We start from the raw sequence: 22,539 nt of genomic DNA, 5'->3' as shown, positions 1-22,539 counted from the left end.
ACGGAGGTATGCAGCTTCCGGCTCGAGCAATGAGCGAAGCTATCTCTGGAAAGGAGGTATTCACTGCTCACCGTCGTCACAAAGGTACTTAGCTTCCGGCTCGAACAAAGAGTGAAGCTAAGCCTGGAGAGGCGGTACTCACAGCTTCCAGCTTGGGCAGCAAGCAAAGCAAAGCCTGGAGAGGCGAAACTCACACTGCTCACCGTCGTCACAAAGGTGCTTAGTTTCCGGCTCGAACAAAGAGCGAGACTAAGCCTGGAGAGGCGAAACTCACACTGCTACCGTTGTCACAAGGGTACTTAGCTTCCGGCTCGAACAAAGAGTGAAGCTAAGCCTGGAGAGGCGGTACTCACAGCTTCCAGCTTGGGCAGCAAGCAAAGCAAAACCTGGAGAGGCTACTCGACAATTTTCCACCGGAAGACGCTACAAGTCAGAAGGTCGGCGCATCACCCGGACAATTGGGTCAACTCCTTTACTTGTCAGCCGGTACACCAAAAGGCCGTCCGACTAAGTAAAGGGGGGGCAGCTGTAGACCCCTAAAATTGTCCGGGTCGGAAATAAAACTCGAAGACCCTCAAAGATCGAAGGAAAGTCAGCCAGAAGGACTCCTAGAAGACCATAGGATGGCTATCTGTAGATTTAGAGGTCTTAGAGTAGCTTAAAATAAGGAAGTGGAGGGAATGAAGCCCAATACGGCCGTACTAAACTTAATACGGCCGTATTGAAGCTTCAACACGGCCGCAGTGAACTCAATACGGCGTATTGAAGTTTCTGAAACTTCAATACGGTCGTACTGAAATCAATACGGCCGTATTGAAGCTTCAATACAGCCGCAGTGAACTCAATACGGGCGCATTAAAATTTCTGAATTTCAATACGGCCGTATTGAACTTCAATACGACCGTATTGAAGTTCAAAAATTTCAATACGGCCGTATTGATTCTGTAGCCCGTATTGCGCCTATTCCCTATAAATATGACGTCAATTGGACGTCATTCCACACTTTTTCAACATAGTTTTAACCCTCTCCTTGAGTATTCTGGGGTTTTTGAGCAGTGTTCTGCCCTAGAAATCACTCGGAGAGTTGATCCGACAAAGTTCTTGAGCCCCGAGCCATTTTGCTTGAGGATCGAACCTAGTCGAAGGGAAATCCTCCGGATTTCCATAGTGAAAATTTTATAGGAGGGAGCGAGCGGGCTTGTAGAGCGAGGGAACGCCAAAAAGCTTCCCAGTTTTACGAAATATATAAAAGCACGCTTCAAAGGTTTCTTCTTAAAATCCTTCCTTTTACTGCTTTCTGTGTGCATATTTAAACTGTCATCATGTAGATAGTTAATTTATAATTGCTTAGAATAAATAGGGGTAATTTAGTAATTTTACACTGTTATTTTAGAAATAATCTGTCATAGGGAACCCGAAAGGGGCGCTGTGGGGTGCTAACACCTTCCCCACGCGTAACCGACTCCCTTACCCAACTCTGGTTGTAATGACCAAAGTTGATTTATAAAATCAATTGTCTTATCTCTTTTTCCAATGTTTTGAGTAAAACATTGGTGGCGACTCCACGAACCCTTTTACTACGAAAACCACTAATCCATGGAGGGTCCCGCTTGGGATTAACATGGATTGGTGAGACATTTAATAAATAAATTGGATAAGATCGACAAGGTCTCAGTTTGAGAATAAGTCGTTCTAATAATCCAATACATTTTCAAAACTAAAATAAAAGCGAGCTCGACCGTCTTCGCGACCGCCGGAGGCCCGTTTGGGCCGGTGGCGACAAGGATAAAATCCTCGAATAAAACAGGGAGTTAAAGAGCAAAATGACCAAATTGAGGATGTAAAAACTCAAAAAGATTCCTCTGACATAACTAATATTTCAGTTCCAGAAGAAACTCAGGTACCTGAAATTATTGAAAATGAAGAGATCTCAATAAATTATGTCATAAATGGAATACAATGGAATCGAAACAATGTCAATATTGATGACGTGTTTGCATTAGCGTTAAATGAAATAATGATATTGAGGATCAAGAACCAAAATCCAGCAACGATTGTCGACAAAGAAATGATTGGCCAAAATGAAAAGATGCAATTGAGGCAGAATTAGACTCGCTTGCTAAGCGAAAAGTTTTTGTACCAGTACTACGTACATCAAAAGGTGTAAAACCAATTGGATACAAAGACCCGGTATTGATTTTGAAGAGACATATTCACCTGTAGTGGATGCAAACACTTTTCGATATTTAATTAGTTTGGTTGTACATGAAAAACTTAATTTACATCTAATGGATGTAGTTACAACATATTTATATGACTCTCTTGATGCTGACATTTATATAAAACTCCTAGAAGGATTTAATTTGCCTGAAGATGCAATTTCTAGAAAAGATTATTCGATCAAATTGAATAAGTCCCTATATGGGCTAAAGCAACTAGATCGTATGTGGTATAATCGACTAAGTGAATACTTTTTACAAGAAGGATATAAAAATGATCCAATTTGTCCGTGTATATTTATAAAAAGATCTGAAAACGGATTTTCCATAATTGTAGTTTATGTAGATGACATAAACATTATTGAAACTCTTGAAGAGCTTTCAAAAGCAATAGATTACTTAAAGAAAGAATTTGAAATGAAGGATCTAAGAAAGACAAAGTTTTGTCTAGGACTGCAAGTTGAATACTTAGAAAATGAAATTCTTGTGCATCAAGAAGTTTATATAACAAAGGTGCTTAAAAGGTTTTATATGGACAAATCACATCCATTGTGCAATCCCATGATTGTAAGATCTTTAGATGTTAACAAAGATCCATTTAGACCCCAAGAAAAAGGATGAAGAAATACTTGGTCTCGAAGTATCATATCTTAGTGCTATAGGAGCACTAATGTACCTTGCTAATTATACACAACTTGATATAGCATTTGTTGTTAATTTGTTAGCAAGATATAGTTCTTCACCTACACGAAGACATTGAAATGGAGTTAAACAAACCCTTCGTTATCTTAGAGGTACAATGGATATGGGGTTATTATATTCAAATGTTCCCAAACCAGAACTAAATGGTTATGCAGATGCAGGTTATTTGTCAGATGCTCATAATGGTAAATCACAAACAAGATATCTTTTTACAAGTGGTGGTACAACCATTTCATGGCGATCTGTAAAACAAACCATATCATCCACTTCATCTAATCATGCTGAAATTTTAGCATTACATGAGGCAAGTCGTGAATGTGTTTAGCTAAGATCTGTGATTCAACATATACGAGAAACTTGTGGTTTATCTTCTGAAAAAATGACATCGACAATTATATATGAAGATAATTGAAAGATGGATACATAAATGGAGATAGAACAAAACATATTCTACCAAAATTCTTTTTTACTCATGATCTTCAAAGGAATGGTGATATAAATGTTCAACAAGTCCGCTCAAGTGACAACCTAACAGATCTCTTTACAAAGTCACTTCCAAGAAAAGTTTTTGAACATTTGATACACAAGATTGGAGTCCGTCGTCTTAAAGATTGTATGCATGCGGGGGAGAAATAAATATTTATGAATGATGTACTCTTTTTCCTTCACTAGTTTTTTAACCCACAGGGTTTTTCCTAGTAAGGTTTTAATGAGGCACATTCTAAATATTGGACATCCAAGGGGGAGTGTTATGAATAATAATTAGTGGCTTAATTAGTGGATGCCAATATTCATTATCAATCATTACCATTTATATGTCCGTTATGTATTATTCTCTTTATTGTGTAATTGTTCAGTTACCACATGTACTTATAAATAAGTTACTCCTCTCCCAAAGATAATAAACCAATCAGATTCTTTTCTCCATCTCTTATTATTTTTTTTGTTCTCTCTACTTTTCTCTTTTATAACAGTGTATGTTTTTTTGTAAAAAAAATTAATTTTTAACAAATACAGGTATACTCGATACTTCATAAGAATGACAATGAAACAAAAATTACATACTAGACAGATACAAGAACGAAGATAAATTTAAACCATATAGACAAAGACCCGTTTTGTTGTCATGCATGATAGCCCCACACTAGTGGGTTTTCAGGCAGCCATTGTTTGATGGCTGATGATAAACACACCTCCACTCTCGTATAAAAACACCCCCTTTTTAAAAAATATATATATAAAATGTCTAAATTACCCTTTTAAAAAAAATGAAATTCCTAAATTTACACCTCCCTTCCCCGCACCCCACACTCCACACCCCTCTTCTTCCCAAAGTCTTTTTCTGCTCAATGTCATTAAGTAATATACTTTTACAATCATTCTGAATAGAAAAAAAGGACTAGCCCTACCATAACCAGTATAAGAAAGGATCTTTTACAATCATTAGCATTCCGGAAAGTACTTTTACAGTCATTAGCATTTCGAAAAGTACTTTTCGGAATAGTAAAATTATTGTTCATATAATTCCGGAAAGAATTTTCCGTAATAGTAACTTTAATATTATGGAAAGTACTTTCCGGAATTATGTAACAAAACATTTCCGGAAAATACTTTCCGGAATAAGAATTTAATATTATGGAAAGTATTTTCTGGAACATTTTTATATAATTCCGAAAAGAACTTTCCGTAACAGTAAGAAGAAGAAGAAGAAGAGGAGTGCCAGAAAGAGAAAGAAGAGGGGTGTGCGAGGTGCGGGAAAAAAGAAGAAGAAGAGGAGTGCCACAAAGAGAAAGAAGAGGGGTGCGCAATGTCAGCAGGTGGTCTTGTAAGAGAAAGACTCTTACTTGTTCTATGGAAAGAAACACTAGTACAAAAATGACTTTTAAAATCGGGGTTTTAAAATCAGTCATAGGGTAGCCATTTTAAAAGTGACGCGGTGGCCTGTACTGCAACAGAACGGCCCCAGAACGGCCCGTTCTGCAAGCAGAACGACCTGTACTGCTTTCAGTACGGTCCGTACTGCAAGCAGAACGGCCTGTACTGCTTGCAGAACGGCCTGTACTGCTTGCAGAACGACCTGTACTGCTTTCAGAACTGGCCGTACTGCTTGTAGAACGGGCCGTACTAATTTCAGAACGGGACGTTCTGAAAGCAGAACGGGCCGTTCTTCTTGCAGAATGGCCCGTTCTGGTGCCGTTCCAAACTAAAGTTTACATGTAGATACAGGATAAGGGGGGTGCGGAGAAAGGAGGTGTAAATTTAGGAATTTCATTTTTTTTTAAAGATAATTTAGATATTTTATATATTTTTTTTAAAAAAGGGGGTGTGTTTATACGTGAGTGGAGGTGTATTTATCATTTGATAATAGTCCAACTAATTTGGCCAGGCCATCCCAAAGGCCCATTCCGGAGCAGGCGAACGCATCGCAGATATTTTATATATTTTTTTTAAAAAAGGGGGTGTGTTTATACGTGAGTGGAGGTGTATTTATCATTTGATAATAGTCCAACTAATTTGGCCAGGCCATCCCAAAGGCCCATTCCGGAGCAGGCGAACGCATCGCAGATTCACACTTCCGAACACCCAACTCCGTTGTGCACTGAACCAGTGAGAACTCAGAACTCAGAACGCAGAAGCATCTTCAAAACCCCATACTCATAAACACACAACCATCACTATCCCCCTCTTCACACCCGATCAAATTCAACGCAAGAAGCAAACAAACGCGCCACTTCTGAAACCATTTTTGAAAACCCTCTCGATGCCCCGACCCAGACCAACCGATTCATGAATCACACAATGGAGGAGGCCGTAGCCGAAACCCCCGTTAGGTCGAGAGGGTTTAAATACCCATCATCGATAAACCCTAACAAACCTCCCCAACCGAACCAATTCCCCTCCCACCTCGACGCCCCCAACGTCTCGTCAACAGCGGGAACCCTATGCGACATTCTCACCCGAACCTCTCCTCAAGACATCGAATCCGCGCTCTCGTCCTCCGGAATCGTTCCCTCGGACGAGTGCGTCAACGAGGTCCTCAGACTCTCGTACAATTACCCTTCCTCCGCCGTCAAGTTCTTTCGGTGGGCCGGCTGCGGGAAAAAGCACCCGGCCCACACGTGGAACTTGATGGTGGACCTGCTGGGTAAAAACCAGCTCTTTGAGCCCATGTGGGACGCCGTTAGGTCCATGAAACAGGAAGAGAAGCTATCGCTTTCCACTTTTGCCTCTGTTTTTCAGAGCTACTGCACTGCTCGTAGGTTTAACGAGGCTGTTATGAGCTTCGATGTGATGGACAGGTACGGAGTCAAGCAGGACTTGGTCGCTGTCAACTCGCTGCTCAGCGCGCTGTGCAGCGAAGACAGCCAGACCACGGCCGGCATTGAATTCTTCAACAGGATCAAGGCGAAGGTATCGCCAGATGGCGACACCTTCGCCATCTTGCTTGAAGGATGGGAGAAGGAAGGCAATGCTGCCAAAGCTAAGACCACTTTTGGTGAGATGGTGGTTTGCCTTGGCTGGAACAAGGACAATGTTGCCGCCTACGATGCGTTTTTGATGACCCTCCTTCGCGCCGCCTTGATGGATGATGTTGTGTTGTTCCTTCAGGTTATGAAGGACCATGATTGCTTTCCAAGCTTGAAATTGTTTACCAATGCGCTTGATGTTCTAGTCAAGCGAAACGATGCTGATCACGCCATCCCCATGTGGGATGTGATGGTCAGTGGTGGGCTAGTGCCTAATTTGATTATGTACAATGCCATGATTGGGTTGTTATGCAACAATGCTGAAATTGACCATGCGTTTCGGCTGCTCGATGAGATGGCCTTCCATGGCGCTTTTCCAGACTCATTGACTTATAACATGATCTTTGAGTGCCTGGTGAAGAACAAAAGGGTTCGCGAGACAGGGAGGTTCTTCGCTGAGATGGTCAAGAACGAGTGCCTGCCCACGAGCTCTAACTGTGCTGCAGCCATCGCAATGTTGTTTGATTGTGATGACCCCGAAGCAGCACATGAGATTTGGAGTTATGTTGTCGAGAATCAAGTCAAGTCGCTTGATGATAGTGCAAATGAGTTTCTCGTTGGTCTTTGCAACTTGAGTAGAATCTCGGAGGCGAAAAGGTTTGCTGATGATGTGCTGGATAGAAGGATCAATATATATGAATCTACCATGATGATACTGAAGGATGCCTTCTATAAAGAAGGTAGAAGTGGAAGAGACAGATATGATAGTCTGCATAGGAGGTGGAAAGCTCATCTCAACTTGTAATCTAGAAAGTATTTGCTCTAGCTTTATGATTTTAAATTTTTGGTATGCTCAACCTTTGTTGCCAAAGACAGGCAGGGTTTGCTTGTTCTTGACTGTTTTGGTGGCGTTGCCATAAAAATAGTGTACTGCAAGTTTTATCATTTTCTCTCCATGGCAGCTTTTCCTTTTGATAGCCTTTTTTCCTAGTAGTTATATTTCCTTTTTAATTCCTTTTCTTCTTATATTAAATGTTTGTATTAATATTCTTTTAGGGTAGTCACACTGCAACTTGGATGAAGTTATCAGTTGTTCATGAATCGTAGCCATTTAGCATGCATATTTTTTAGTCAAGTATGAATGATTGTAATAAAAAATGATCAGTATGAAATGCTTTCTGTAAATATTTATGTTTGGTCATCAATTTATGATTTTGATGCTGGTAATGTCTCCCATTTTTGGTTAATATTTCGTGGTGCTGGTAGTTGGTTCTTTTTTGGCCCTTTTCATTAAAATCATGCATCTTAGAACAAAGTCTCAAATTGAGTTTCCTTGTTTCATGTTCCTATATGGTAATTTTATTATCTATATTTGTACTTAGCTATCAATTTATGATTTTGATGCTGGCAATGTCTCCCATTTTTGGTTCATATTTCGTGGTACTGGTAGTTGTTTCTTTTTGGCCCTTTTCATTAAAATCATGCATCTTAGAACAAAATCTCAGATTGAGTTTCCTTGTTTGATGTTCCTACATGGTAGTTTTATTATCTGTGTATAGGGATGACAATTTTCTCTGAAATCATGACTGTCCCATTAGATGCCCTAAGTTTATGGATTGTTACCCCGTGAAGATGGGGAACAAAAATCATCTGAAATATAAATATATATATATATATATATATATATACATATTTATAATTTTAAATTCAGTAGAAAAGACTTAAATTTATTAAATACTCTTATTTTTTTATTATTCCCTAGTGGTATAAGTAAGGCTTTTGGTGTTGTATGCTTATTTTTTATTATTTGAATTTTCGATAATTGATTATTATATTTTTGTTAATGTTGAGCATCTTGTGGGGATTCTTTGCAAAATGGGAACATGGGGGAAATATTGCTTTGAAATGGGAAACAAGGATGGGGATGGGGAGCCCTTGTTCGCCTTTTAAAAGCCCATCATTCAAAAACATTCTTCTTATAATACTCGAATTATGATAGGTTTGTACGAAAGTTGTATGGAAGTCAACTTTTGGGTAAGTTAATTTGTGGCACATGTTGCTATGCTCCGTGGGGACTCAATTGTAAATTGGAAACCTGGGGAAAAATTACTGAGATTGGAAACTAGGATGAGAACGAGGAGAATAGGGGAAGGGAGAGAAAAGGCACCCTCTACCCCCACTCTTCATTCTTGTCATCCCTGTATGTGGGCTTTAATGCATGTGCGTCATATTTTTATCTCATGTCATATATTTATGTTTTCATTTCCTTTGTTGTGTAACTAGGGCCATTGTTTGATGGACCATAACTTAGATCCAAATTGTAGAGTTAAATGATAAAACTCCTTTAGTGGCTTGGTTTCTGACACTAGGGGGTATAGCTTTTCTCTTGTTCAGTTTCACACACTTAGATTGACATTTCAAATATTATATGAATGGAGAGATATGCATACTCAAACATTCTTTTTATAATACAATGATAACAAAGCCTTATCCCATTGAGTAAGGTTGGCTTCATGGATCACATGATGTCATTGGGATCAGCTAAAGACAAATTCTCAAAAATATTATCCAGTGTGAGGCCCCTTTTAACAATTTCATCCAATGTCTTTCTTAGTCTCTCCCTCCTCCTTTTCATGGAGCTGAAGACCATGCAATGTACTCCTCAATTGTGCTGCTAGTGACTTTTTTTTTTTTTTTTTTTTTTTTTTTTGCATATATCAAAACCACTTTAACTGATTTTTTATCATTTTTTCCTCAATCAGCACCACTCCAATTAATCCTTGTATACAATTGTTTTATATTCTGTCATTTTTTTCATGTGTAACCTGAACCACATTCATTTTTATCATTTTCAATTCTATAGTCCCACCATTTTCTTGTCCTTTAAAATCCATCATTCAAAAACACTGTTTTTGTAATACATGCGGTATTAAAGGTTTGTATGAAAGTCGTATGGAAGTTGTATTGTGGGTATGTTCATTCTCCCCCACCCCTCTTTGTAGTTTCCTTTTCCTTTGCTATAGAACTTCGCACTCTTGCATGAAAAAAATATGGATGAACTGATAAGATCCTTTAGAGAGCTACATCACAAAAACTAGTTGTAGATGAAAAGCCTAAAACCTTATAGACCCACACTAGAGTTTCATATTTCGAATGTGGGACTTGAGTCCTATAATTTGCAGTTGGATCCTAGGGATGATAATTCTTCTAGAACTTATGGCTGTCCTTAAAAAACACCCACAACGAGTAGGGTAAATATTTGCTCAATGGGGATGGGTCCAAGGACGGGTATTTACCCATTTCCATCCTTATTGGATCCTAACATCTTACTATGCTTTGCATCATCAATGTCCATGTGTTTGGCTGTGCAGTAGCCCTTTGAATAGTCTCACGCAAAAGATACAATGCCAATGTCACCTATTGTGTTGTTTGCTTATAGCCAAGAGACATGGTGGAAGGATTTGATAACAATTGATAAGAATCGTGGGAGTCATATCACAAAAGTTGGCAGCTGTAGCTGGAGAGCCCAAAACATTATAACCCCAAACCAAAATCCCATTATTCCAATGGGGAACTCGAGTCCCATATCTTGCAATTGGATCCTAATATCTCACCACTCTTAGTGGCCCCTGAGTGAACACTACAATGTTGGTGTCATCACTTGTGCTACTCGTGTGTAGTTGAGAGGCATGGTGAAAGGCTCTAATACCAAGTTTACCTTGAGAGAGTTGCACCACAAAAGCTAGATGTTGTAGTTGGAGAGCTCAAAGCCTTATAAATCCCACACTAGAATCTCAATGGGGGACTCAAGTCCATAACTTGCAATTGGATCCTAATGTCTTCCTCCATAGGCTGCTTCTCATTCCTTTCTCTAGGCATTACTTTGTACTTCCTAACAAAGAACCCTGGAAAACCACTGTTGGTTCCATACTTCCTTTATATTAAAAAGTTATTTTCTATACTAGTATTTTGGGGAATGAAATTGCATTCAAGGTGAATACATCAACGACTAAGCTTGTTCATACAAGGTGTGGTTGGTTACACGAATCAGTTTACACCATAATCTATAGATAAACTATTGACCTTTAAAATTTAAATCATTTTTAATGGTTTTAACTTAAGGGTATCAGTCTCCCTGTATGTAATCAAATAAATTTGCTTTTGCTTAAATTTAAAATTTAACATTCTATAGATGGTGTTAGAGACAGGCAGGTTTTGCTTGTACTTGACTGTCTCACCTGTGCCTTTCTTTAAAACAGTGTGTTTTGAGTTTCATTGTGTTCACTCCATGGTAACCTTTCCTTTTGATAGTTTCTTTTCCATTGTTATCCTTCGTGTCTTATTCCCCATCTTCTCATGTTAAAAGTTTTATGTTAATATTTTTTAGGCTGATCACACTGTTCTACCTGATAGGAACTAAGTAGTTGATGAATTGTAGTGCATTTGCATGCTGCTTTGAGTTAAGTAGTCATGATAGAATAATCGTCACAAAAAATGATTCTTTGATTGCAAACTTTCATGTAAGTATTTGCATTTGACTATTAGTTCATGACTGTCGTCCCTGTCCCAACAATGTCTCTCCAATTTTCTGCTCATTTTGTGGTATAGGTAGTTCTTTTTTGGCTTTTCATGAAAGATACACATGATTACTTAGAACAAAGCTGCAAATTGAATATCTTGTTTCCTTGCTCCTATGTAGACATTTTATCATCAATCTAGGCTTTAATGCAAGTGCCTCATGCTAATACTCTATAATATTCTATAATTATATTATTGATGTCATTGCCTTGGTGGTGTAAATGAAGTTATGCTACTAGAATTGTGAACGAAACATCAAAGTTTCTATGTCTATGCAGCTGTGTCTGCAACCACAATTTAAAACAGTAGGACCACAACAAAGACCCATACTGAAGATTTGAACTGATAAAGCTTGCTTAGGAGTGGTGTACATGCCGTAGAGAGGGTTTTCTTTTTTGTTTTTGGTTTTCATGCACTTAGATTGATATTTCAAACACTACGAATGTTGTAAGTGGGTCATGGGGTTTTCTATTTTTGGAGGGCCCATTTCATACACAGATTGAAGTTCCGAAGATACACCTTTGTCAACCAATTTTTTGTTTAATATGTGGATTATGAAAGATTTTTATATAGCCATATGGAAGTTGAATTGTGGGTATGTTTGTATGCATCACTCTGCCCCGCCTCACTCATAGAACATAGGTACTTGATCAAAATTTATGGATTGTTCTCTCACTCATCTTCCGTAGGCTGCTTCTCATTTCTTGCTCTAGCCATGGCTTGATCAACAAACCCTGGCAAAGTTCTGTTGCTTCCCCTTAATTAAAAAGTTCATCCTTTTTATACTGAGCAGTGTGATTTTATTCTGGGCGAATAAAGGTGACAAAATTGTGGATCTTCATAGAGTGCTAACTAAGTGCTAACCATCTATCCCCATTTTTCTTTTATTTCCCCCATATCTACTTCCCTTCGTGCATTCATCTCTCAAACATTCCATCAAGCTCCAAAAGAAGCTAATGTCTTTGATGCAAATTGTCCATAGATTTGGTAAAGGTAAGGGTGATATTTTAGAAATTAATGTGTTATAGTTTAGGTACACCATTAGAGTTAATCAGATTCAGAATAATTCTGAGATCTTATAATAAACACTCATACTCATCTCATGTAATGTGTGCAAGGAATGTGCTACAATTTCAGTGTATCTTGAATTTTAAGCTTGATCAGTATTCTGCAGTTTGTCTATTTCCCACATTTAGCTCATTTACACTGTATGCACAAAGGAGGAAATATGTTACAAGTTTCATTGTTTTTTTGGTTGGGAAAAGTTTAGGGAAACGGGAAGCTGCTGGCTATATGCCAGGGCATGTCATAAGCCTTAGTAAGGGCTTATGATGTTTCCTTATAAATAGCCTACCAACATGGATGACTCATAGCGGTTGTCAAACCTAAGCTGGTCAAGAAAAGTGCCTTGATACCGATCAGCTTGAGCAACTCTGGTGTCTTCAAGTCTACTTATTACTTTCAGTTGTAATTGTATGTGCTCCTTTTCACATCTTAAGAGTCGTAAACTTTGTATAAATATTACATGCTTTGAGGAAGTTACAAATTGTTGAAGCAAAACTAAAGCATACATCAATTGTTATTTTTCTAAATACCTTTTTAACATTATATGAGATATCAATTTTAGTCTGTTTCTAATGTTGGCAAATAAAGTTCCGAGTCCATTGTGTATATAGTCTATCTAACTTCCTAAAGCATTTCTTCAATATGCAAAGAATTGTGAGGTTGAAGTAATATATCTAGTAATATTTCATCTTACTATTTATAAGAATGTAGATACCAATTTTCTATCATGAACAAGTACAATACCTTATAGTATCACTAGACAAAGCGTACTAATGACATTCGTTCTGTGATGATCCATATTGACGGTGAGGGATTTGTTTGTGGGGTACTGAACTATTGATAGAGAAAGTAGCACTGTTACATATTTCATTTTAGCATTACACTAAAGAATTTTCAGGACACAGCTACGGTCCTGTGCCAATTACATTTTGTCTTTCATTTTTGTTTTCACTTGTCTCTATTATCAAGTGAAGTCACGCTCCCTAAAAGTTAAACACGCTGGTTTCTGGGAAAAAGGTTCAAGACTGGGAAAAAAGTCTCATGCCCTAGAAGACTTCAACCCATGTCGCAGACCTTTTGTTTTGGGGTTTGTATTGAGTAACCCATGCCATGGTTTGTATTGAGTAACCCATGCCATAATCCCTATTCGCCTAGTGGTCACCGTGTCCCTGCACGCCGCCATGCAATAACTCTGCCATTCAACAACACTAGGTGTAAGTTACAATAGTCTTGATTCTTATGCTTCCCCCAAGTTTTACTCTGATTTCTTGTGGAAGTTTCAAAATGTTGATACAATTAAAATTGTGTAAGATACAATTATTTATTATTTATTTTTAAAAGATTGCATCTTGTCTTTGTTAGGTTTCTGGTAACAATACGTTTCGATGGATTAATTTACTATTTGGAAATAGGTGTTTCATCGCAATTACTCCTGTATTTGCAATAACCTTTTATTCAATTGTACCTTACGCCCATGAGTCATTGGAAAAGAAAAATAGTTCCTTCTTTTTCATTATTTTTCAGTGATTAGATTGGATGCATGTAACTATAGAATTAATTCCTCTAAAGCTTAGAATTGAAAGGCACGGCATCCCAAGCAGTTATAATCTAACGGTGCATGAATTTTGAAAACTAAATTATGCTTTTATTTTAATCGATCTTTGTAGTTAAAATTATAACAGTAGAGAATCTTGGTCCTTAACTAAATAGTTTCCACTAATATATGATGCAAGTAAGTTGTGCTCTGTTTTTGTCCTTCAAATGTTGGACAGATAATACCTATTCAGGTTTTACATCTAAACTTTACAAAAGCTGATGTTTTTTCTTTCCTTATTTTTCTTTTTAATTTGTCGCTCATTGCTAAGTTGTTTCCTTTCCGAGGTGAATTGTGATTATACCTATTGAATTTGTATTTTTTAATTATAAAATGCAAACGATTATAACCGTTGCAATTAAGCAGAAAAATGTTTACTTAGTGGAAAATTGTACAATGTATCAAATTTAGTGTGAATTTACTAAATAAGCATTTATACTAAACACAAGGTCAACTCAATAGTTTATTTTATTAAAAAATAATGACGAATTGATATTCCCACATGTTGTGTCAAATTTGGACCTACATAAACAAGACAAAATTTGCTCTGTACACAAAACAAAGGATCAGGGTAGGATTTAGCACTGCAAGTTTGGTATTTTACCTTTTCTAAAATAAAATAACGGCCAAGATTCGTAGTTGTTGAGAAGCTTGTGCCATATAAGAAAATATACATGCACTAGATCTAATGCTTTAAAGTGAGGAAAGGAAGATACCAAACCTTCAAGCCAATTAGAGTAAAAGAACTCAATTTTAGTTCCCTCACTGCATAAGCTTCTCAAGAACTCTTCCCAACAAGATAAAATTAAGAAGAGAATCAGAAAACATGTTCTAGTCTCTAGTTGATGCCGTTTCTCCATGGCTACCACGAAATTCAAGAGAAAACTGGTAATGGGTGCAAATGGCCCCACCAACCCTTTGGTGTGGCTAGTGGCAATTATCTGCACCATCATAGCTGTAGCAGTGGTAGTTATAGGCATTACAGTGTTCATTGGGTACATAGTGATCCACCCGAGGGTACCTGTGATCAGTGTCACCAATGCTCATCTAGACCTTCTGAGAAATGACTATGCTGGTCTGCTCCAAACCCAGCTCACAATTGTTGTGACTGCAAAGAATGGAAATGCCAAGGCTCATGCAACCTTCTCTGACATCACCTTCAACGTCAGCTACAATGGCCAAGACATAGCTGTGCTGGTTGCAAACCCCTTTGAGGTGCCTAAGAACAGTTCCAAAGACCTCAACTATCTTGTTCAATCATCTTCCATACCCTTGAGTCCTGATCAAATGGAGCAAGTGGATGATGCATGGAAAAGAAATGAGATTCAGTTTGATTTCAAAGGAGCTGCAAGGACACAGTGGAGGGTAGGGCCCTTAGGGTCTGTTAAGTTCTTGTGTCGTCTTGATTGTGACCTCAAGTTCCGCCCCATGAATGGGACTTACATTCCCTCGAGGTGTACCTCCAAATCTAAGTGACTATTTCTTCTGTTTTGGTGAGGCCTTGCACATATTGTTGTCACCTACTCTTCTTCCCCTCTATAGCTCTTTGTTTAGCTTTCATATTTGTATCACTTTCTTAATAATATAATGTAGACTGTCAGGCAATAAAACTCAGAATATTTTTAGAATCTTTTTTTTTTTTTAACAGAAAATACTGTTTAAAGAAGTTTATAACATTAATTAATGGTAGTAGACAGAATTAATCATGCCTGTCAAATTTACTTTGTTTTGCTCAACTCCTTGTTTTCCTTTTATTGATTCTATTTAGGACAAAATTTAGGTATTGCACTATAGATATGACTAATACTGTTCTCTAATAAAATTTGTTTTACTTTGATAATATATAATTTTGTATTTAATGGAAATCTCAATAATAAATATTTAACTCTTATTCTAGTTGAAGCATAACACTAACTATAGCTATCATATTATTTAAGTTTTTTCATTTTATTTATTGGCACTTCGTAGCTACCAACACAATGATAAGAGAAAACATTCAACGAAAGCAAGTTTTATTTTATTTTACTTTTACTTTTTAATGGTTCTTCCTTGGCAAAGAAATGTGAAAGTAGAGATAATTTGCAAAATTGCAGGACCGGCAGATAGTCCATTAAATTCTACCTTTTGATTTTTGGTTTACAAGTATTCATTTCATCCATTGCTAAGCAAACCAAGAAAGAGGGAAAATATGATATATGGGGAAACTAGAGAAAGCCAGACACTCCTACAACACTAAAATATGTTAAATATTTTACGCCTTAGCTTTTTTGACACCTTTCTAGTGAAGCTTTTCCCTCGAGCCTTGTATGCTTTGGGCATTTGGCACTATCTTAGTTGTTAAGTTTTTGAGTATGTGCTTCTACGGTAACACCTTTTTCGTTTATATAATAATAATCCAGTTTGTGTAAAACAACACACTGTCCAAGTGTCATTAGGGTCCTATCCCAAGAAAGCTTTATGTGTAGTTTCAAGCTACTAGAATGTCCAATTACAAGTTCATAATGACCGAAAGGAGCAATAAAAGTACATGATCTTCGCTAGAGGTTCATATAATGTGTTGTCTTAAGCTAGTTTGATGTCCTTTGGCTCTAGTCTATCTATTACTATATATAAAAGAAGGCTACGTATCTACACAGGTCACAGTTTCTAAAAAAAATTCTTCTAACTTCTTCTTCTTATAAACAACCTTTATTATAATGATAAAAAAAAAATAAAAAATCCTCTTCTCTCACCTTTTAAAATATAAGTAATTTTTAATATACATCTATCATTTATCATAAATGTGAAGTTATTATATATATTTTAAAAAAGTAAAATAAATAAAAATTTTACTACTACAATATTAAATAATTAATAAAAAAATCTAAGTACAATATGCAATATATATATATATATGTATTTTGCATATATATATATATATAATTAATCATTTTATGTTTTACTTTAGAACATTTTTTAATTAATTTTTAGTTTTATTTACAAATTAGTAATTAATTATCCTAGTCAATTTTTTTATCTTTAAATTATATCATTTTACTCTAATAAAACAAGATATGTATGTTTTTCTTTTTTTACTTTTAAAATAAATAGTATTTTAACATGTGAAATGCACATGCATATTTAGTATATATAATATAATTAAAGTTTATAATAAATTATATATAAATAAATATTATGGTTGAATATATATATATATATATATATATATATATATATATATATATATATATATATATATATATATAATGATCTGTCATGATCCCTATAGTAAACGATACAATTACTAGCAATAAAAAATAATTAACTTAAGATCATATATTTACAAATACTAGAATATATAATATATCCTAAACATATAAGGATGAAACAACTACACAAATATATGCAATATACATATAGTAATCTTGTAAATGTAAATATACAACTAACTTGTTAGTCAAGTAACTATAACTATTTATACAAATCTACCACCAATAGGTAGTCATAAAAAAAAATTCAGCTCTAATGCTATTGTATGACCTCCACTCCTGTCCTATCCCTACCCTGCTCTCATATCACATATGATCATCATAGTCTTAACCATATAAAAACATGTAAGGGTAAGTTAGAGTAAAAAGAAACAACACACACACACACACACACACACATATATATATATACACACGCACACACACACAAATAGGAACATCAACACTTTTAATACATCATCTCACCTCCAACATCGCTAACATAAGACATCACAGTATACAATACATATCAGCACAACAACTCAGTTTACCACAATATAATATCGACTCAACATCATGACATTCTTAACATAGGTTAATCATCTCAGCTACGCAGTATCTTAAACACAATAATTTCATGCATCGTCATGCATTTCAATTAAGATATCTGCTACAACACATGGTGATCAATTTAAAACGCTTGACTCAACCGAATCGACAACATAAGGTGATCTTTTTGGGCTTGTTAGATAAAAAATTTTGGATATAAATCCATAACACAACAACTTGATTTTTCAAATGTCACCACTTAAATAAGGAAGCCTAATACCACTGTCAAGGTAGAACAACTATGTTTTGGGCCTACAATGACATTAACTAGCTTAACCAATTTACCTATGAAATTAGCTCACCGACTATCCTCCATGTACTATGCCCTTCCGATACTCGGTTAGGAACTAAGTTCCCAACTTTGTACTTTACTCATTTTCTTGCTTTGTACATGTGTGCCTAGACCCAACCCACACACGATACCAACTAAGTTCTAGAGGAGACTTAATAGTTCTTCACTTCAAGGGTCAACTTCTTAAGAAGGGGTTTTCAACAAATTGGACTCTTGGAACACCACAACACATTATCCACAAAATGAGATATGCAACTTTCGAAAATCTATCTTCTAGTCTTAAGTGGTCATCATAACTCAACAACTTTTTACATATTCATCACGAACAAAATCAGCATACAACTCCACATCTCACAACTCAATCATCACTACTTATATTCAACTTCTTAATCATCATACATCTCAACAGCCCATCAACATTATGCATATAAAATCCCAATAGGTACACAACTACACAACATACTACTTGACTTAACTTTCAACTAGCAACTCACAGCATAATCACCAACATACAACTTATCAACTCTACATATAAAGCTCCTTATCATACGATAACATCCCTACAACTTATTCATCATCATTTTACCATAAAACGACTCAAACAACAAGCTTTCAACATACAACTCATTCATCAAGCACACAACCAACTCAATTAGGAAAGAAATTTATTTGACTAAGTCCCCATGTTCAGCGCAAAATCTCACACTAAGCCTCTGCGTTCTAAAGTTACATCTCAACTCTCATGCTCAGCCTCCCTCATACTTAGTGCATAATCTCACACTAAGCCTCGAACTTCTAGAGGCACTTCCTAATTCTCACGCTCAGTCCTATAACTTAGATTTTCAACATCAATGAAAAACATCCCAAATTTTCAATTTCTCATAACTTATGCAATAACTATACCTGCAACCTCAAACCTTCCAATTTTCACAACATACAACTCAAAAATCAAAGAAAAATCAACAAGCATCAACCACAACTCAAAGAAATCAACTTTTTTTTACCTCTCATCAAGAACATCAAAACCTCAATTTCAACATGAAACCTACTTTGAATCCATCCCCAAAGTTGTGAATTTCCAAAATTCTATCAACATTGCATTCTTTATTTATTCAACAACCCAAATTTCAACTAAAACCCAAGATTCTAGCTTCCTTTACCTCGGAATGGAGTGAAATAAGGGAAGAACTCTGAGCTACTCTAAGGTAGAAGAAGAGAAAGAGAAGGAAATGATTTCCGAGCTCCAACAACCCAAGCTCCACACCTACTCCATGGGATTCTCAGCACCAAATTGCTTTGAATCTCCTTCAGCTAGAAAGTCTCAAAAAAGAAGAAAATAGTCTTTGAACATAAATCTTCCCTTAAGAATCTGAGAAGAAGAAAGAGAAGTGTTTAGGTATTCAAAGTTCATTTCCTCTCTACCTCATATCTTACATATATTATATTTAAATTACATTAATATTTTTAAACATTAATATAATTTATATTTTTAAATATAAAATATAATTTATATGTTAAAAAATATTAATGTAAACAAATTTTAAATATAATATATGTAAGATATGACATAGAGAGGAAATGAACTTTGAAGACCTAAACACTTCTCTTTCTTCTTCTCAGATTCTTAAGGGAAGATTTATGTTCGAAGACTATTTTCTTCTTCTTTGAGACTTTGTAGTTGAAGGAGATTCAAAGCAATTTGGTGCTGAGAATCCTATGGAGTAGGTGTGGAGCTTGGGTTGTTGGAGCTCGGAAATTGATCGGTGTCGTACCCGATCAAATAAAATACGAAATTTGTAGTACTAGGAAGTTGTCCTAGGTCGTCTCCCAAGGACCATTTTTCTCTGTCAAAGGCTTAAACACGAAGTTGGGGGGGTTTGGTTCAGATTTTTCAGTTTATAATACAATAAAATGCAGATAACACAGCAAGTAAAATAGATTGGCTCCTTGTTCGGATTGTAACTCTCTTATCCTTGGTTCACAATGAGATTACTCTGTCAACCACTTAATCCTTGTTCCATCCGAGTTAACCAACTAAGCAAAGATTACTCAAGATTTCCCTACACGAATTAAGCAAACGTATACAACATCAACCTCTTCACAGATTAAGCAACTGTGGCATTGAGCACAACCCATTAAGCATGGACACATTGATACAGAGGTTAAATGAGAAATGACCAAGTAGAACAGAGATATACAAACATACCCAACCTCAAACAGAGATTACAATCCATAATAAGAAGCCAACCCCAGGGATTTTAGCCTTCCATTAAAACAAAAGCAGATACAAAAATGAAAATGCAAAGAGAGGAGAGAAAAACGAAAATGAATAATCTGTATTCTTCAATGCAAGGGTTCAGATACAAAACGTAAATTGCAGATAAGAGGAGAGGAGAGCAAAAACTAAACTGCAGATACAAGAACAAAGAGAAAAAGAGAAAAAAAAAAAACGTGAAAACAAAGAGAAGGAAGGTCTCCCCCAACGTAGTCACATCAGATTGTTTATGTTAGTAGCTGCCAAGTCAGCCCTAACCTAGACTCCTATGACCTAAAACGAAATTGGGCCCCCATCTAGATGTGTCTACCTGAAAATGAATAATACAAGGTTAACAAAATTGTAAGTATGTTGCTGATGTGGCGCTGACATGGCAGATGATGTGGCAGCTCCTCTTGAAGTCCATAAATTAATTCCAAGCCCAGATAATTATTAAACTGCCCTGAAAATAAAAATTGGAATAATTAGATTCAGAAAATTCAAATTAGTTAAAATATGAATTACCGGTCCAATTAAAGCCCAAGTAGAAAACAGTGTAGAATATCAACAATTAAGCACAAATAAGAGATTAAAATAAGTATAGAAAGGTAAGAAAATAAGGAAAAATAATGACTCATCAGAAATCATTTCCTTATTTTTCTCTTCTTCGACCTTAGAGTAGCTCAGAGTTCTTCCCCTATTTCACTCCATTCCAAGGTAAAAGAAGCTAGAATCTTGGGTTTTAGTTGAAATTTGTGCTGTTAAATAAATAAAGAATGCAATGTTGATAGAATTTTAAAAATTCACAACTATGGGGATGGATTCAAATTATGTTGCATGTTGAAATTGAGGTTTTGACATTCTTGATGAGAGGTAAAAAAGGTTGATTTCTTTGAGTTGTGGTTGATGCTTGTTGATTTTTCTTTGATTTTTGAGTTGTATGTTGTGAAAATTGGAAGGTTTGAGGTTGCAGGTATAGGTTATTGCATAAGTTGAGAGAAATTGAAAATTTGGAATGTTCTTTATTGATGTTGAAAATCTAAGTTATAGGACTGAGTGTGAGACTTAGGAAGTGCCTTTGGAAGGTCGAGGCTTAGTGTGAGATTATGCACTATGTTTGAGGGAGGCTGAGCGTGAGAGTTGAGATGTACCTCTGGAAGGCAGAGGCTTTGATGGAATCATGCCTAGGAAGGCAAGGGGTGACACCTTGAAGGACCCAAGAAGAATGGGCTAGACATGAAGATTTGGGCCAATCAAAGCCCAATGGGCCCGATGGGCTTGGAAGGCCCAATTTTCTTTTCACATGGGCCAAAACTTGAGATAGCCATTTTCTTCTATTTTGTATATATTATATTATTATAGGTTTCATATGTTTTGGTCTTGTATTTTGGACCACATAGAGTAGCATTGTTAGGCCATAGGCTTAATGGGCCTAATTTTGGGCTTCATGGGCTTTTGGACTTTTGGTACCCAATATTGGGCTCATTTTGTTTCTTTTATTATTTCCTTTTATTTGTATATGTTTGGCCATTGTATTTAGGCCATTAGAGTAGGATTATTGGAGGAATACTTAATGAGGAAAAAATAGCTTAAATTAGGTTTCATTTAGCATGCATTTAAGTTGAATTTGAGTCACATGTTTTAGCCAAGGGTGGCTGCACATGTGCACACTCAAATGTATCTTAAATTCACTCCAAATGAAGCTTAATTAGCCATGATTCACGTTCAGCACATGGCAGCCAAAAGAACTTAAATTCAAAATTCAAATTCTTGGCGCCAAAGTTCAAATTTGAACTTGGCTCCACTTTGCCTTGGCTAGTTGTCTATTTAAGTCTTTTCCTTCACATTTGTACTCACTTTGAACCTAATAGAGAATTCTGATCAGATTTGATTCAGCCTTATTCAGTCCTCAAAGTCACTTTCTCATGCCTAGCTTAGAGCCTTGAAAGCTTCTAGGTTAAGTTCCATTTCTGAGCAATCCATTGCTCACTTTTCTTTGGTGCTTCCTTCCACTTCAATTCCATTCTTCTTCCTCTCTCTTTGCTAGATTTGAGTGTCCAGAATTTGGATCAAGTGCCAAGGCCAGAGCAAAGCTAAGGGAAGATCATCAATCTTCTTCACCTAGCTTTGCCATCATTTTTGGTATCAAGAGCAAGGTTACTTTCCTTGAGGTTAAGTGCTCCATTTCACCGGTTTATTTTTTTTTGTGATTTGTATTATTATATGTCTCATATGTGTCTCGCTGTTTTGGATCTAATTTTTGGTTGAAATTTGATAGATCCATGTGTTAGTGATTGCTTGCTTAAATTTCACAATCACTTGTGTCTAGGATTCTACCTTGTGCGGTTTAGTTTTTTGATTCTTGATTCATTTTGTTTGATTCGGTCATTGTATTGAATTGCATGTGGTTTTTGAATTTTTGAATCCTAATTGTTGTCTAGAAGTCATGTTTAGTCATTTCTTTGTCAAAACTTCAAGATGTGCTTAGTTTAGCCAATTTTAATTTCATTTGAATCTTGATTTTTAGCTTTG

The 22,539-nt window shown here is 36.2% G+C and overlaps 2 protein-coding genes across 2 annotated transcripts; both read left to right on the top strand.

The window, feature by feature from the left end:
• The first annotated feature begins 5,421 nt into the window (after nucleotides 1-5,421).
• LOC109805019 (uncharacterized) lies at nucleotides 5,422-7,365 on the top strand. Its single transcript, XM_020366947.3, has one exon. The coding sequence runs from the start codon at nucleotides 5,709-5,711 to the stop codon at nucleotides 7,191-7,193; it is 1,485 nt and encodes a 494-aa protein (XP_020222536.1). The 5' UTR covers nucleotides 5,422-5,708; the 3' UTR covers nucleotides 7,194-7,365.
• A 145-nt stretch (nucleotides 7,366-7,510) lies between these two features.
• LOC109805332 (NDR1/HIN1-like protein 12) lies at nucleotides 7,511-15,505 on the top strand. The gene has a single exon (XM_020367372.3). The coding sequence runs from the start codon at nucleotides 14,484-14,486 to the stop codon at nucleotides 15,099-15,101; it is 618 nt and encodes a 205-aa protein (XP_020222961.1). The 5' UTR covers nucleotides 7,511-14,483; the 3' UTR covers nucleotides 15,102-15,505.
• The last annotated feature ends 7,034 nt before the right edge of the window (nucleotides 15,506-22,539 follow it).

The sequence above is a fragment of the Cajanus cajan genome, chromosome 5, assembly GCF_000230855.2.
Source record: "Cajanus cajan strain Asha chromosome 5, NIPB_CcT2T_4, whole genome shotgun sequence".
In the NCBI taxonomy this organism is placed as follows: domain Eukaryota; kingdom Viridiplantae; phylum Streptophyta; class Magnoliopsida; order Fabales; family Fabaceae; genus Cajanus; species Cajanus cajan.
The sequence above is the reverse complement of the archived record's forward strand: the minus strand, read 5'-3'. Positions and strand labels throughout refer to the sequence as shown.